At 35.7% G+C, this 19207-nt stretch overlaps 1 protein-coding gene across 1 annotated transcript in view; it reads right to left on the bottom strand.

Moving 5' to 3' along the window:
• Positions 1 to 19207, bottom strand: part of STIM2 (stromal interaction molecule 2) — a 137629-nt gene that overhangs the window by 21327 nt on the left and 97095 nt on the right. The window contains exons 4-5 of the mRNA XM_054582022.1: positions 6213 to 6324; positions 2497 to 2612 (exon numbers count right to left, since the gene is read on the bottom strand). Of these exons, the coding sequence (XP_054437997.1) occupies positions 2497 to 2612; positions 6213 to 6324 (228 nt within the window). The remainder of the gene's footprint in view (positions 1 to 2496; positions 2613 to 6212; positions 6325 to 19207) is intronic.

Genomic DNA, 19207 nt, shown 5'->3' with positions numbered 1-19207 from the left:
GTTTTGATAACCAAACTAGAAGCCTAATCATCCAAAAGGTATTTTCCTCAAGCATATAGCCATGTAGCTAATTAAAATTTACCAATGATTCTCAACCAAAGGTGATATTTTCCCCAGCCAACAACTGACAATTTTTTTTGGTCACAATAGGGAGGAGAATGAAAGGGGTTGGGGAGAGCTGGTATTGGTGTCTAGTAGGTAGAGGCCAGGGATGTTGTTAAACATCCCACAATGCACAAGACAATCATTTCCCTATTCACCCACCTTGTACAAAAAAAATTACCTAGGAATTATCCAACCTAAAATGTGAATGATGCCAAGGTTAAGCAACCCTGGGTTATATGACCAAAACAATATTGTTTTAGAAGGCTATTTGCCAGAGACACCTGGGTTACCAGAGGGAAAGAACAGGACCATCTTCCCTACCAAGCCAGGCAAGAGAGCACCCCCCAGCATTGTTTCTAAGTAAGGAGCAAGGAGCCAGGGCCTACTGTTTTCAGTGGTACTAAACATAGAAACCACTAGACAAGTAATTTCCTCGTTTATTAGGAACTTTATGAGGATTATCAATACATACTAATTTGGGGGGACTCTCTAAAGGGCGACACAATGGTAACAAATAAAATGTATTATTTGCTCCAAAGAGGTATCTGAAAAAACTGCCCAACAGCCCGGACCTCAAGCAGGAAGACTTTTTTGCATGTTTGATGAGATGAAGAACTCTATAGAAATGACAAGTTTCTATGCTGACAAGTCTAGGGTTCGTTTATGTTCATACAGAGTGAAAATAGCACACTCCATGCGAGAGAACCCTCAGGGTTGTGTGTTCCCAGGGTGCCTGCCCTAACCTACAATGAAAGAGATGCGCTACACAAGGATAAAGTCTTAAAAGAATTTATTTCTATTTCTGCCTCAGACTGAGATGTTCAGCTCAGGATCTAGCTCAAATATGAGCCCTGTTCCGGTTGAAATATAATCAACAGAAATAACAATAGATGGGCAAGTCCCAAACTACAATATGCACCACAAACTAGCAGAGATTTCAGTGAAAACTCATTTAAAATATATCTTTACTCATTTGGCAGTGCTAGTTTTTTATAAATATAACATGGGTGTTCCAACTACAGGGCTCATTCACTCAAATAATAATTTTAAGACAAACACATTAAAAAGGTGTTTATTACAACATTTTTTGTTTATTAAAACATTTATCTTCAACATTCTCTGAGATCAGTTTGGTTCCTTTTCAAGCAACAGTGATATAATATTGTCCCTGGGTTAATAAAATATAAATATTCCTGACCAAGTTGTATATAGAAACAAATTCCGTATTTCAATTTCTACTGTCACCAATCATTCACATGAAAAAATTAGAAAGAATCACACAGAAGACACCCCAAGAGACTCAGCAGAAGACTTATGCAGGGGAAGGGTTAAAAAGGGTATCATCTCCGTGGAATGCTCGGCATTGCTGCAGTGTTCTATTTCCTAGGGTTTGTAATTTCCCCCAACCCTCACAAAGGGAAGTTCCAGCTGTTTCACCAGCTGCTCTTTTAGCCGGAGCCAAAAAAGAACCACCAGTCAAGTTATGGAATCCATCCAACCCCTCCAGCAACCCTTTTTTAGCAGGGCCAGCCCCTAGATAGTATCATAGAAACCTGCATGTCTCCTAACTCCAAGAATGAAGGTAAAATAAACATGAGTTTCCTAATTTGTAATTTATGGAAGTCATTTTACTTGTATTAATTTTGTAACTTGTTTTTGGCTACTGAAAAATGAAATATAAAGTCTCTAAAATGTATACTCTTCAAACGCTTTTCCCCAAAGCTTCCTGAAATTTGAAATTAAATGAAATAAGCATATTAAATTTTCCTTCTGAGAAAAGTATTCCTGTCAAATTAAAAAAATACAGGTGTATTTTCTTTACAAAAATGACAGAGCAATTTCTTCACTGTTCCTCTTCAAACAATCTAAGAACAACTCTCTACTTTATGCTTCTGCCAGGATAGTGTTACTTTGTAAAGTTTCAAAGTGAGTCTTTGCTTTTGATCTATATCTAAAAAAATGTTTTATTGGTGATTAATGAAATCAAGTTAGGTTCCATTACTTCATGCCATCAAGATGGATAGATTGCACCGTTTTTTAAAGGTGCAATCTTCTTTAGTGAACATCCAGCTATAATATCATCAACATTAAAACTGCTATAAAGATCCAAAGTTTTAAATCTAGAAATTTAATTCTAAATTATCAACTAACATAGTTTTTACAACTTTTTACATTAGTAACCAGCTTTGAAAATTTCACACTCTACATTTCAAAGACAGACAGTCTCACCCTATTAATCTTTTGTTTTAAGACAGTATTAAATTTCTTTTACACCTAATAAATGATTCTTCCTAGTGGTCTACTACCTTCCTTACTTTTTTCCTTCTTTAGATAACAAATAGATGATTTGATTATTCTTTTGCACCATATTCTGTGAGAGCAAATACTAACGTGTTAGAGGTCCAAACAAAACCACATCCAGTGCCTTGAGCTGAAGTTTTTGTCTGTGACTCCGGTCGCTGATTTTCAACTGAGAGATCATAAATGAAGTTTCATGTACTGCTATCCTGTTCATTTAAAAAAACACATATACATTAAATAAAAAATGTTTCTCATATGTAAATTCAAATATTTGAGCAACATATTCAATACCTTACATATTAGTGATAATTAGTGATATAAGAGGTCATTTAAATGTGATTTAATACTTTACCACGTGCATCCAAAACCTTTTCAGTACAAATTTAACTGTACAAACTCTCCTGTATATTAGTAATCTAGTTGCTAGATTGATATTTTTGTTTTCTAAGGTTATTTTGTGCTGTAACAACATGATTTTTAAGTTTATCAAATTAAAAATATTTTATAACCTGGCATCTTACTGTCATTTCACAAAGAACAAGAAAATTTTAAGTAATTTACTTAACATCAATAGCACACTTTTAAAAACAGTTCTCAATTTAGACTGTTGCCTTTCTTTAAAATTATCTAAGAAGTCTATACTTCTACAGTCTAATGTTTAAACTGTATAAAAATTAAACAAAATCCAATGAAATCAAAAGTGGGAAGAAGCCATCATTAGTTAGGAAAGTAATCTGAAGGATTTATGTAATAAGAAGTACTGAACCATTTTATTAGCAATGAAAAAAGGATGTAGGGGGCCAACGCACAAGTAAAATAAGGGAAAAAAAATCACTTTGATTTGGACTCCAAATCCAAATAGCCCAGTAGTTAACTAAGATTTCTTAACAACCAAGTATAATGCCAATAAAGATTTCACAATACAAAGTCTAATAATAATAATAATAATAATAAAATTGTTAGTAACAGTGACAATAAAAACAAGCATGTACTACGTGCTGGGACTTGTGTAAAAGTAGTGAGATGCTGAATAACTTGCCCAAGGTTACAAGATTAGTAAGAGGTAAGGCAGAAATCCAAACCCAAACATGGATGATTCCAACCACTATACCTGAACCACTACATTTTATTTAGGAAGACAGCAGAACCTCCGATTATGCAGAAGTTACAGGAACTCCTCTGAGGCTTCTATAAAACTTACAGAGTAAAGAACTCTAATTTTCCCTTTACAAAATGCCCTCATCTTCTCCACAGGTATCTTATGTGTATGTATGTTCCTAGTTACTCCTTTAATATGACACTTACCAAATATGCCGTCCTTGACGGCAAAAACTATCTTGGCTCTCTCTCTGCAAACCTAGCATAATGCTTGGCAAAAGGAGATGCTTGATAATAAGTGTCTGTATAATAGGTGAATGAATGAATGCATGGATGGATGCATGACTGAATTTAGAGCAATACTGTCAAGAGACTAAATTTAAGAAAGACGATGAGATGTAGTAAAAATAAAACTATATAACGGAATTTTATGCCAAGTTCAATGTGAGCCCAGAGGTGGAAGTGCTTCTACCTGAGTGGGTGAGGATGTCAGGGAAGTTCACACAAGTCTGAAAGGAATGAGGAGGCATGTGTCAGGTGACGAGAGCCTGAGGATAAGCTCTGGTAAGAATTACAGAGTACAGAAAACACACTAAAAGGCTTAAGACAACCATTATAACTAACATAACTTTGGCTACCTAGATGAGAGGCAACAACAGTATTTTAATGTCACAGAAAGGAACCAATAATGAATTGTTTTAGGCATGTATACATCTGGAATGTGTAATACACTTTCATATACATTCTTACAAATAGCTGTTATATCTAGAATTACCCTACATAACTTACATGGTTGTTTGTGTTAATTGATATTATCCCTTTAAACTGACTAATACAATACTAATTGTATTTCCATATGAGAAAGGCTTGATGAAGAGTATTCCAGTTTCCCTTTCGCCTCCACTCAAAAAAACTCCAATAGGCTGACCCAAAAGCTTCTACACACATTAACTTTTATTCTGTAGAAACATGTTCACTATTTTAAATAATCGATCTTGATTACGTATATATTATCTCAACAGTTCTACCAGAATTTTAGGTATCTCTGATATCCTTTATTTAATCAAATGAAGAAAGTGGCCATAACATTCACTGCCAAAACACAGAGCAGGATATTTTACTTCATGTTGCTGTTATATAAAGAAACTCCCCAAAAGACAACATAAGAAAAATATAGTAGGTTCCTCATAACCAGGGTAACATATATAACTTGAAAAACCCTAATCCCATTTTGATGCTCTATTATTCTTTTGGTTTTAACTTAGCAACTCATCTTGCTTAAATGTAAGAACTACCTCTTATTTAATTTTTGTCTTCTTTCCAGCATCTACTTGCACCACGAACATAAAGATACTCAATACGCACACATTGAATTGTCTCTTATCCCCCTAATTTCATCACTATAGTCATGTGCACAGTAAAATCAGAAATACTGATGTTGATATTCAGAATACATTTAAGGAAAATATGAAAACTTTCAACTTCACCCAAAACACAAACTTTAAATCAACAGAAGCCACTTATTTAAGTAAGGTTTGTAAGCAAATTGACTAGAAATACAATGTGCCTATTCCATCACATATAATAATTAGATAGCAAAAAGGGATTAGAGTCTTTTTGGTATAAGAAACAATCCAGGGAGGAATAAAACATAAGCAATCTTGTAAGGTCAAATTTTGGTAGAATTATTCTAAATTGTAACATTTAAATCTTTAAAGATTATTAACTTAACTAATAGCGATTCAGAAAATATAATTCAGAAACCTAGTAACAATTAATTCCAGACATATAAAGGATAAATTAGCATCCTAAACTCTGGTATCAGATCTATCTGTATTCAAACACTGCCTTGGGCCAAATGTTTAACTTCTCTCTGACTTGGTTTTATTGCTCTGTCAAATGAGAATAACAATATATACTTCATTTTAACCATGAAGCTTAAATGAGATATAATAGAGTAACTCTATGTAATATACATTTAAAAATGATTGCTATTATCTAACATTTTATTTATTAAACTTTTTTTTTAAAGATTTTCTTTCTTTATTTTTAGAGAGGGGGAGGGAGGGAGAAAGAGAAGGAAAGAAACATCAACGTGTGATTGCCTCTCGAATGCCCCCTAGTGGGGATCTGGCCCACAACCCAGGCCTGTGCCCTGACTGGGAATCAAAAGGGAGACCCTCTGGTTCGCAGGCCAGTGCTCAGTCCATTAAGCCACACCAGCCAGGGAATAAACTTTATTTTTTAAGGTTTAACTTATGGCCACTAATACTAAGTGGTTATTGTTATTAAAAGAATGCCAATTAAGAAGAATCTGTAAATTAATCTATTCAAATAGATCTTTTCATAAAGGTGGATCTGTATTAAATGAGTAAGTTTTTTTATATTTACCAGATGGTCAGAAGTTGGCCCTTTGAGGTTATCTAAAAAAGGTACAGCTGGCCCACCTTCTCATTCTCAAAGTTACTTTTCTTGGGTATATTTTTCTTGGGTAAATTTTTTAAAGGTTGTTACTCTTTAGACAAAAAAAAAATTGATTAAAACTTGGAAAATTCACACCTTAAAAAATTAAAGAAATGATGCATTTATAATAATTCCTTTGAGCTCTTAGCCACAGAAATAACTTGTAGATTCAGCAATGAAAAGTAACATGTAGCATATAATTCTCCACGAGTGAAAAAAAATACATTTGGATAATAAGGGCTCACCTGGGAAGTGTTGTTCCTTTGACATTATTATCTCTAAAATTCTTCTCATACTGGGGTAGTTCAACAAATTCTATCAACCACTGAAGTGTGTCATCAAGGGTCCAATTATGAACTATAAAAGATAAAAGGGGAAGGAATATTTTATATACATCTGCTTATGTATATAAATTATATCTCTATATATACATAAGCATACACATATAATTACTATGACTTCAGAGGAAATGAAGGTGTTAGATTGAATTTTTCAATTCAATCAACCCAAGTACTAAAATGGTATTAGCATTTTACGAGAGCTAAAAACAATGAAGACATACCTCTGACCCTTAAGGGCATACAATCTACAACAGAGAAAACACACACAAGAGACAAAATACTAGCATAGTTAATTGTAAAATAAGCATCTATGCAAAATTTGTGTAAGATGAAACAATCTATTAATTCCCTGAATGTAGGGAACTTACCAGATATATATTTTCATCATTCTTTCCATAATACATAATACAATAAACCTTCTGAGCATCAGGTTCCATTCTAAGTACTGGGAATATGGTAATAAACAAGATGAATAAAGTCACAGCCCTCATGGAATATAAATTGTTTTGGGAGTGGGAAAGAGCAATTTATGAAAGAAAGAAAAGGGGATGCACATTCCAGATACTGATCAGTGAATAAGGAAGGAAAGAGAGGAAGACGTCAGGGTAAACCTCTCTGCAAAGCTGTTATCTAAATTGAGATCTAAAAATTGCAAGGAACCAATATTGTGCCAATCTGGGTAAAATATATCTCAAAAGAAAGGAAAAGCTAATGTGAAGGCCTTAAGATAGGAATTAACTTTAGCTGTGGTTTAGAGATAGGAAGAAAGCAGTCAGAAAGTCCAGATTATAGAGGCATTTTCAAAATTCTGGACATTTTTCCAATTTCAGTAAGAAGACAGTAGGGAAAAAATAATCTATGTTGTTAAAATATAAGTCTTCAAAATGTGAAGAATGGATTATAGGAAACAAAATTGAAAACAGAGAGATATAAGGAAACCATTCCTTATATATCTGTCCAAGCAAAAGAGGTTATTGCCTTGAACTCCTGTGCTAGTAGAGAATATGGTGACATGTGCTTAGACTCAGGACATATTCTGGGAATAACACTGTCAGGTGTGTGGATAAAATGGGTGAGGGCTGAGAGCTAAAAGCAAGCCAAATGAAGCACAGAGGGTGACACCATTGACTGAGACAGGAAAGAATGGTGGGAACAGACTGGAGAGGCAAGCAGTGGCAGGTGGCAGAGATCAAAGTTCTGTTTAGACATGTTATGTTTAAAGTAGGTATTAGATATTTAAGTTTAGATAAATAGAATCCATCAGATATACAAGTCTACAGCTTAGGAGAGAGTGAGGTTAGGAACAGAGGTATAAACTGGGAGTGATCAGCATACAGATTAGACTGAGTGCGAACTCCCAGAAGAGGGAAGATAGCTATTAATGATTCCTAGCAAACTGACGCAAATCATGACGAAAATGATAGCCAACATCTCTTCTCCTGGACACTGATTTTGAGTGAAGCTTTCTACTGATATATGCATTTTTTCCTTGAAGCCATAAAAAAAAATTATGAGGCACTTAATATGATTACCTCCATTTTAGAGATGAGAAACTGAGTAGTTTAGTAAAATCAAAATAGTCAGTAGCAAGACTAAATTTGAACCCACACAACCAGCCTCAGGACCTGACCCTGTGCTACTCTGAGAACAATAATATTAACTAACAGGAGAGATACAAAAAGCACTTAAATACGGGAAGCCACTCAGACATTTCTGTTTGACAAGTATGAAGGACAACGATAGTTCATACAAACGAAAGGATGCAGTTAGAAAACAAAGGTCTTATATGCTGCAGCAAAGGTCAGAGGAAAATGAAGAAAACAAGTGAGCAATAAAAGCAGATCTGGGAAACCATCTGTGTAAAAATAAATCTGAGAAAAGATCTTTCTGGTGAGCTACAAATAATTATGAATTCATTTTTGCAAAGTTAATTTTCCACAATCTGCCTTTTTCATTATTTAGAGAAAAAGCTTAAATAAATCATTAATTAAAAATTAACAAAAGTTCACTTAAAATCGCACATGGTAATTGATAATTTTATATTGCGACAAAGCTTTGACTATTTCTTTTATGTTCTCTCTGCATGTGTTCCTGCCATAAGTTTGGACATGTGCCTGAGGCTGCTGTATCAACTTAGCCAAATAACTAAGAATATCAGCCAAAGATTCAGGCCCTGGGTACCTTCCACTAAATTTAATACATTCAAAGTAGCCTCTTTACTCTTAAGTTTCTTCCTATTCAAGATGAACTGCCTTGAGCATTACCCTGTCTTGACTGCCAAGAAACCAGCAGTGCAGCTGCACCTCACACACCCACACGGAAACCTCAGCCAAGAAAACAGGATTCTCTCTGTCACTTCTAGGCTGTTCAACTATCAACAGCAAAAGTCCCTAACCTAAACACACCAGGACCTCAGAAAACATGCCCTCTGTTACAATGAGCCAGGATAAAAAGACAGGAAAACTCAACTGAAAAATCATTTAGAGTTAAGAGTGCCCAAATCTTAGTATTACTCTATCTAGTAGATTGAATATTGCAGTGGCTGTAAAGAAATCTTCCTTATAATGAATATTTAAAACAACAAAATGCTAATGTAGAGCACACACTTCGCTCCGGGAGGAAGTCCACTTCTCGTGCTGCTTGGTTTTCTTCAGTGATGCCTTCACTTCTCTTCTCATGACCAGGACTTGCAAGGAGCCAAGAGAAAATACTAATTTCCTTTCAATTCTTAGGACAGAACATGCTGTGTCCTTCCTCAGAGCCTTGGCACATGCTGTTTCATCAGTATGAGACCCTTTTCTCCATTCCTGTGCCTCATCTTCACCTATTTACTTTTTTGAGTCTTCATATCTCAGCTAAAACTTTCAGGAGAACCTTCCCAAACATTGCTACATGGTCATAAAGCACTTTACTTTTTATGCATAGCATTTAATTAATTATATTTATTTGTATGACTACTTCGACATCAGTTTAATCCACTAAAGAATAGGGTTTTGCTCACCATTCTATCCCCTAGCACTTGGTACACAAAGAAGTGTTCAACAAATTATTTATTGGATCCTCTTGAATAAATGAAGTAGAACATGTACAATTGACAGGTATTATGAAAATTTACTTTCACATTTTAATAAGAACCTAATAATCAGAAATAGAAATCTTTATATAAAAGCGATTATTGACAGCAAACTAGTTATTTAAGAGTTATCTGGTTCCTTGTTACACGCCTCTCATTGCTCTTTTCACATGTGCTGTTGCTAAACAGCACTTCTACCAGGGAAGGTATGCAGAGAAAGATACGGTATTCCTTTCAAAAATACATTTCCCGATCTGCAAAGCAACAAAAATACCAATTTCTACACTTTTAACATGTTTGTGCAACAAATTGTGCCCAATGCTATAGGTTGGTGTCTCTGAGTGACTTGGGGCAATTTCTTGCAAGACTAGCAGAGAGATCCCTGGAGAGAGATCAGAGTCCCTGATTCCAGTTCCATCTGTGCTACTGACTCGCTGTGACATCACAGCCAGGTTATCTCACTATGACTCAGTTTCTCTGAGCTAGACCTCCATTAAAGTTCATTTAAATTCTGTTTCTCTGATTGCATTATAACGAACATGAGTTGGTATGGAGAATAGTGCTAAACGGTTAGCCTAGAACAGCAGGTTCCAGGATACTGAAAGGAAAGAAGTCCCTAAGACTTTCCGGACAGCAGTAGAAACTGCTGCTAACATTTATAATACGTATGTTAAACACCAAGAGATTTGCAAATGTTATTTGAAATAATTATTGCAAAAACCTTGTGAAGTAAGATACTTTTACCATCATATTGATCCTAAAACTTTATGAAGGTGAAATTCTTAGAGATACCCGGTTACTCAACCAGGTTTCAGACCACGTCTGTTTCTAGAGTTATTAGCCACTGTGCAGTAGCACTGCCTCTTTAGAGTTAGGCTGAGTGGTAGTAATAAACCAAACCACCAAACTAGGCACTACAGGTAGACAGCTTATACTCCAGTCATACTTGCGGCCATATATTCGGCTTCCTGAGTGTACCATATTCCGCTGTGCCACTCCTTCTACCTGGAATGGTTTTCCCTTCTCCCTCCTTCTTTACCTGGCTTGCCTTCTCCTTTAAGACTCAGACCAGGAACTCCTTCCTCCACAAAGCTTTCCCTATCTATCCTTTTCCAGATTACACTTGCTCTTCTCTGCGTCTCATGATCACCTCTACGTATGTCTGCCATGGATTTATCACCCTCTCTAATGCTACTGTCCGTACCTATCTAACCTCCAAGATGAAGTGTTCCCAGAGGGCCGGAATTGTTCTTCTACCTAATACAGTGATTATTAACACCATAATGCTACATTCATTTGATATACGATTTTATATTTTTATTATACACTTTCACATGTATTTTCATTTAATCCTCCTCCACCAACCAGATTTGAGAGAGAACTGTTATCTCTACAGTCTATACGTGGTTAAGGGAGGCCAAGTAATCACACGTGTGATCACACACGTCTAGCAAATGGGAAAACTAGAATTTGAACTCTAATCTTTGGACTCCAAGTTCACTACCAGTACAGTTGGCTCTTGATTTGGAACAGTAACTCACTGTTTAACTCTAAAACTTGAAACACATTTTCTCTTAGAAACAAACCTTTCAGACAATAGTACTAATAATGATACAAGAGTCAAACGTTATATATGAGCAATCTGTCACAGATAATTGCATTAATGGATTCAGGATTCCACTAGATACATCATGTGGTTACTGAAGACCTGGAGGTAGTAACACAATAGCTCAGTGGAGCGATGCCAGTTCTCCATCATGGGGGTAGCCCCTATGATTAAAAAAGGGTCTCTAACAGACTGAACAGCAAGATTTCAAAAAGCCAGAGGATTCAGAGCTGGAGCAGGGCTTAGGGGCAAAGGAGATGGTGGAGGGCAGGGGAGAGAAGGGACAGGTTGGTGCACAGAACTGAATTTCCAGGAGATAAAGGGGTGTGAGGATGTAAGATGTACGAGGGGGGCACACGTTTATGGATTTTCACAGGAGGAGAAGCAGGATGAGAAGTCTCCTCCTCATTATCCCTCTCCCTTGCTGCCATTACCAGAGCCATTTCTACCATAAGAAATAATGTTCCTGATTCTGCACCAAAATCATTTCCCTTCCTTCCCCTTTCACCATATAATTATTTTGGGTGCTTAAAAAAGATGAAAAATTATAACTGGGCCTCAGGGAAGAATGCTTTTAGAAAGCAGTAGAATCAATGTAAGTGGAGAAACTGAAGAGACAGTAAGGGCTAGAAATACCCAGCGACTAAGAAGTAAGGAAACCAGCAGCCCTGTGGCCACCAGGCTGAAGCAGAATTCTAAAGACACGAGTCATACACAGGTACACCTTCAGTTGAACCAACTAGATTGTAAGTAGAAGAAAGTGATCGCCCCTTCCCTTAATTTCTATAGTACTTACTATTTCTACCAAATGGCATGTCATATGTGCTGCCTTATTTTGTAACTACTTGCTTCATTATGTCTTATGTTTCTAACTCTACTATATATTGTAAACTTCCATGACAGGCACCATGCAGCCCAGCATAAAGTTGCCATTTGAGTATTAGCTGAATGTATAACTGCCTTTTTTATTCCTTACAGACAAGAATCTGTTTTGTTTGTTTTAATCCTCACCCGAGGATACGTTTATTGATTTTAGAGAGAGAGGAAGGAAGGAAGAGAGGTAGACAGGGAGGGGGGGTGGGGGGGGGGAAAGAGAGGAGGGAGGGAGGGGGAGGGGGGAGAGAGAGAGAGAGAGAAACATTGATCGGCTGCGTCCCGTATGTAGCCTGACCAGGAATTGAACTCACAACCTAGGTATGTGTCCTGACTGGGGATCGAACCCACCATAGGACAATGCTCCAACTAACTGAGCCACCCAGACAGGGATGTTTTATTTTGTTTTTAGTTGTCTACCTTCTCTGCTCTTCCATAGTTGTATGAAAGACAAACAATACTGTTTTCATGATAACTTATTTCAGAGAAGCACTGGAAAATCCTGAAGCCAAAACAGGATCACAGGGACATATATAACATAATGGAGGTTAGAAGGTGCCAATTTAATAGCTGTGTGTTTGACAGTAGGATGAGATAAGGATTTGTATCTGCTTCGGTCCATCCCTGCCTTAAGCAAACATGATATATTCAAATTGGTGTGAAATATAAACATCAAAAGATTATTTACTTGCTGCTTTCATCTATACTATGGAATTTTATAAAACCTTAGCCATACACTTGTAGTACAGTATTTTGCCATGTATAATGTGCACGTTTTTGACCTAATTTTTGAGGGAAAAATAAGGGTGCACATTATACATGGATAGTACCTGAAATACCTGGTATCTTGTTCTTGTGTTTTGTAATTATTCATTACATAAAATTTCTTGTACCATAATATATTTAAAAAATAAATGCTAAAATTCCTCTACAATACAAAAAACAAGTATATAAATATAAATAAATAAATAAATAATTGAATTAAAAAAATTAAAACAAAAGATTTTTTTTTTCCTGAAAGTTTGGGCCAAAAACGTGGGTGTGCATTATATACAGCAAAATACAGTGAGTTACAGGCCTAAAATTACCAAACAGTCAGTGAAGCACCACCACATAAGTTTTCATCTGTTGTATTTAATGTAAGTACATGCTGTCCTAAAAAACCGTCAAAGATGATTGGTGAAATCACCTACATAGTATGGGAACAAACCTAATCTCTAATTATAAAGTATCCGTGTGCATGTAGAAACATGTTAATAATAGCAGTAGCTAATATTTCATGAGTAGTTGACAATTTCCAGTAACTGTGCGAAATGCTTTCAATGAATTATCTGATACAATTCTTTCGACATTCCAGTCTTGGTTTACAGATCAGGAAACTGAGGCTCAGAGAGCATGAGTAACTTGTCTGAATTCACACACCAAGTAAGTAGTGGAGACAGGATTCAAAACTATGTTTGTTGTCAAAGCCCCAGCTCAACCATTAAGCTCCTCCTCCTCTCCTTCCCCAGCACGCCGAGAAAATTTCCAAATACAGCCAAACTCACCATCAGCCATGTCAGACCTTGGATACGGTAGACACACCATACATGTATTCTGCATTTCATTTCTTAATAGCTCTCCTACTAGTTTTTAAAAACTGTTAAATTATAAACTTATGATTAAAAAACATTTGTAATGCTGTTCTTAATTTTAAAACAACCACTGGCTACCCTGGCAGGTGTGGCTCAGCTGGATGGGCATTGTTCCGCAAAGCAAAAGGCTGAGGGTTCAATTTCCAGTTAGGGCACATGCTGAGGTTACAGGTTCAGACCTCGGTAGGGGCGTATATGGAAGGCAACAAATCGATGTTTCTCTCTCACATCGATGTTTCTCTCCCTTTCTTTCTCCCCTTTTTCCCCTCTAGAAAGAAAGAAGGAGGGGAGAAAGGACAGAGGGAAGGAGGGAGAGAGGTAGGGATGGATGCTCTGGCATAAGTAATATATTTTAGAGAAACCAACTTCTGATATCATAATACACTACTGTATAGTTAAATACACACTACTTTCTAGTAAAGCTTGAAAACATCTTTATAAGTACCAAAGGTTTGGTAAAAGGGACAGAGAGGAGAAAAAAATAAACATTATTAATTAAAGTAACTATATTTAAAGTTGGCCATGTGAAATGGTTATTGAAAAAAAGTTCTGTATTTTGAAGCTTCTCTGATATACAAGCTAAAAACTATTCACAGAAAAATACCTGAATTATTGGCGTTTATATGAAATACTGCATTCTAAAATATGAATGCACAGTAATACTCACCACTTTTCCAAATTCAATTTCAACTGAGAATTTCAAGTTACAGAAAAGCCTCAGAAGTTCTCTTTACAGAGACAGACACACATACTTATCACAGGAAAACACCATGAACCCAAGGTTCAATACAGCAGGACTTTGATAAAAAGCAACTTTAACTAAATGTCATATAACTTTTTAAAATATTAAAGATGAAAAAATTTAAAGCCTTCCATGCTTCCTCTTAGCTCAGTTTATAGATGTTGTGTGTCACTTCTGAGTGGAGCCTGACATGATCAGCTGCTCCTCACAGTCACGACGGGCTTATCTAGTGCCAGGAGCGAGCTCCCCATTTGCGCGCTGGTCAGGGGAGCGTGTCTGTGTAACATGGGCTAAATTCCTGCAACGGGCTATATTTGGACATCTCAAGGCCACAGCCTGAATTTGGGGAGTCCAGATACTAGTAGTTGTACCAAAGAGAAAAACACACTTTTCTTTCATGAGTTCCTGACCTTTTACCATGCGAGAATTACAAGCAATTTTTAGGTCAATGACGGTAGATGTCTGAACATTCAGAACTTAAAAATCAGCAGGGTGCCCTCCCCACGGTGGCGCAGGGGTCACTCAGGGAAGGCACTGCTACTTTTCTGTTGCAAACTGCGATCCTCTTACTGAGCAGAGTGCACTATCAACACCTGGTTTCATGAACACGGTGAGAGATAAAGTCTGGTCTTAAAAACAGAAATTGGAGAAACACTGAGTCTCAAAACTATGCCTCTTCTGAAGGTTGACTAACAAAATGTATTGGAAATGACTCCAGAATGGTAACAAGTCTTCCACAAATGTAAATTTATAATCATAGTAAAATATAGAATCAGAATTTTTTTGTAATTAGGAAAATTCAAGGAATGCACCTTCTTTATAAACGATTCAACAAAACCAGGAGACTAAATGGCCATAAGAAAACTAAATGTTTAGTCAAGTTTTCCTAAATATATCATTGAAGATATCACCTGAGGGACAGAGTGACTGAATCTCTGGTTACTCATCCTTTCATTTTATAGTTGTCCCTCAGTTATACTTGCTTTCTTCTTTAAAACAAAACAAAACAACTGAACTGAGAATAAAAAGAACACTTTGCATCAAATAAAGGTAAGTTCTTTAAGGACAGACAATATTTCTTATTCATTTCTATGTTTCCAACATGTTATACAACGCTACAAGTATAGCAGGCACTAAACAGATGTGGAATGACAGCCGCATCTTAGGGACTCAATTACTACTTGCTGGACCAATGAATGGATGACAGAATGATTCTGCTAAACAAGGCTGCTAGAAAATGCCACCTTCATTCCCTCCTTTTAGTGGCATTTCTACAAAAAAAATAAACTCAAAAGTACAACTAAGTTTCATAAAGTTGAGAGAATGCTGTTTTTCAAAGAATATGTTTAACAACAAAAATTCCCCTTCTACATGGTACCTTTACAAAGTTTTTCTCTAATTTTCTGTTATTAAAGTTATCAAAAATGCTCATTTTTTTCATCTTGGAATTTGAAAGTTTCTTCAAAAGATTTTCTGTGCCAAAACTAGGGATTCTTTTATTCAGCAAATATTTACTGAGGGCATGGCAATTACTACCAGGCAATGGATAAAATGTAAAACATCAGAGTCAAGGAATTATTGCCAAGACAAGCAGAAAGCTCAATGTAAAAAAATAAAAGTATTGACTTTAGGAGGGAGTTCAACAAAAAATGAACACTGAACACAAAGCCAGTTAACAGATGTTTTCTAAAGGGTATAAAAGGCGCCCTAAAGTTGAGCTTTCACACCTTGTTGTCACACAATCTCCAGGTAAGAAGAGACATTACATTCCAAAATTGTTAATGCTAATTTCTTCTAGAATAGAAAAAACATAACTGATTCCAATAATAGAAGCATTTTCAACATAACTTTATTCAGGAAATTTCTGTTTGACCTGCAACTTTTTCTAGTACAATTAACATTTAAAAATCTAACAGTTCACAAATACTATTAGGTGCATTGCTATATAGCATTTTGGTATATAGCATTTTCCAACTTAAGCTTCACTAACTATATACAGTAGGGCTTTAACTAATTATTATTAATGCCAAAACAACTTTCAGAAAAAGTTTGCTTGTTTTGTGAGTACTGACATAATGGTTAAAACAACAAAATACTAAATAGCCTCCTCATTCACAGTGGTCTGTTGTCAATAGCTAGAATTATATGAGGAAGGAAAAATGTGAATAATGTGCTTCAGTAATAAAAATTAATTCATAAAAGTAGACTCATTAACGCAATGACACTGTATAGTGTACACTCAGACTTTCCAAAGTTTTTTCCAATGTTCAAATTCATTTCAAAACCTCTCAATTGCCCAGCAACTGCCAGGCAGCATGTAAGAATGGGAAGACAGGCTAGCAGTGGCCAAAATTTGCATAATGAAGACACTGGGGTGGTGACTCTGTGAAGGCAGAGATCTGTACAAGCCAGTCTCCTGAGTGAGGTAACAGCCCAATAGGGTCAGGAGACTGGCTGCGTACAGGGGGACTGAGAAAATAAGAAAATATACTGACAATAACAGAGGTACGTTTTTCATAAGTGGAAAGGGTTACAAATAAGAGGTTTAAGCTAGAATTACCCAGAAGTATTGGTATCAAAGTGAACTCATAATTTTTAACATCTAGAGAGAAATATAGGTGCGTGCATTTCTTAACTGTCCACTAAAAGTGCCTGATACAAAACACCTCAGCAGTGATGAGCACACCTAGCACACAAACACTGGTTTCTAAATGCCATCACAACTAAAAATAACAGGAAATCCTTGGAGAAATAGTTGTTTCCAGGGCTAAGGCTGAGAAATAACAAAATGAGCGTGGAACATCCTTTTGTGCAAGAAAGTAAGGAAGGGCTCAAAAAATGATGGAGACATACATATAGAAGAATACAGAAACCAGCTTGAAAGGCTTCTCACTAGCCAAATTTGGGATAGTTTAGCCTTAAAATAATGATAACAACAAATTGGAATAAAATAGGAAAAAATAGGAAAACATAAATTCGGAAGCCCACACTGATGTAAATAAATAAATGCAGATCAATCTTGAGAACAATCGTTAAGATTTGAGATGCACTGTTTCTCTAATTTCTATTTTTAAGATACGTCTGTTATCACCCACCATCTTCACAGAACAAGATGTTGATAATGCACTCTGTTTAAATCTTTTCCTAACAGTAGAAAGCAAATTAATAAATAGAAGGAATGATGGAATTTGAAAAGTTGCAACCTGGCAACCCTCAATGTAATAATTCTGGCAAGAAACATCCTTGGATGTTAAAACTTTTGGGTAAAATCATATGAGGAATATGATTTTTACAAAGTCTCCAAGTTTCTCTTCACATACACAGAAGTATTTATTAATTACAAAAGTAAGGAGAAGGTAACTTTACAGTTACAGAAATGTAGCAGATAGCATCTTAATCAAGTGATCAAAGATAACATCACCATTAATAAGACAAATTGACACCATATGCCACTCAAAAGATTGTAATGAAAAGAATCATTTTTGCAACAGTCTAACCAAAAATGCATGACCTGGATATAATCATGAAAGCATCAAATCCTAATTTAGTTACAATCTACAAAATGACACTTCTGAAAATTAATCACCAATGACATGCAAGTCCAGGAAATACTAAGAAATTGTTCCGAATTAAACACAGACTACAGAACCAGACAATTGGGTATGATGCATACTCCTGGATCCTTTGGCAAATGGTAAAATTGGAATGAAGGTCCCTGGACAAAGTGTTCAGGGGAGCTCATTCTTCTGGTCTCATAACTTTTTGCTGAATTTGAAATTCAATTAAATAATTAAAATTTAAAAAAGAAATCTTTCAATTCTTTTTCAATTATGTAGGTAGAGACTTGTAATAACTGCTAACTTCTCTATTACTTTGTAGCTTGTGGCTTTTCTTCAAAAAAAAAGTATAGTAATCTTTCAATAGTAGCAACATAAATAGCAAACACTAGGCCCTTATTGCTATCAATTACTTTCTAAATTCTATATATTAACTCTTTTAATCCTTAACACAATCCTCCAAAGTGCATACTATTATTAGCCTTTTTCAGATGGCAGAGGTAAATGCAGAGAGATGAATGTACTTGCCCAAGGTTACAGATCTGGTCAGTGTTGTGTAGAGACCTGAATCCAGGCAGTTGGCCAAGCTCCACACTTACTTTGGGATATTCTCCCTAGGAAAGGGGCAACAATGCTTTGCAATTTCTCAAGATATCAGCGTCTAAACGATGAGAGGCCTCAGTGATTATGAAGTCTCGGAATCCATAAAAAGTTACTTTTTCAATACTCACGTAGTACCAGGTTGAAAAAAATGTAAGGTTGAATTTACAATATTGGAAAGTTTCCAGTATGAGTTTGGGATGTTATCTAACAAAGAACTAATAAACTACAATAAAAATATTTATGATACCTTTTGAGAACTACAGTTTAAAGGAAAACCAGTTCTTCTCCTGACTTTGGTTCCATTCTGGAACAATATAGAATTTTAGTAGTCTTTTTTAGAAGTGTGATGATTATATTGGTTTAAAATACTAAAGCATTGAAACTTTATTAATTCTCTACTTTTGTAGGCCGGAGTTGAAATAACCTGTTCCATATTTATTTTGCTTTTACTAATTGTCTACTTAATAATTCTAAGATCTACTCTTTTGCATTTCTTTGCTCTCTTGAAGTTGACTTATTTCCCAGATCTGGAGTGCTTTCTGATTTCAACTTTTTTTTCTTTCCAGGCCCCAGCTGTGCCAATTGGAAGAAAGTAATTCTGCTTACTTTAGTGAAACAATGTTGGAGAGAGACCAACAAGTTACTACCCAAAAATTAAATTAAGAGTTCTTCTTAAATGATAAATTGCATTTTCTTATATGTGTTTTCCATGCAAACAAAATAATTTATTATCTAGTAAGTAAGGATTATCTATTTTAATGGAAGTGTTGACAACCAGGAACAATAAAAGTGATCCCTAAATCCTGCCTAA

This window comes from Pteronotus mesoamericanus, unplaced genomic scaffold, assembly GCF_021234165.1.
Source record: "Pteronotus mesoamericanus isolate MK-2021 breed Mesoamerican mustached bat unplaced genomic scaffold, CSHL_Meso_final contig_68, whole genome shotgun sequence".
NCBI lineage: Eukaryota > Metazoa > Chordata > Mammalia > Chiroptera > Mormoopidae > Pteronotus > Pteronotus mesoamericanus.
This window is presented reverse-complemented; position numbering and strand designations above follow the sequence as displayed.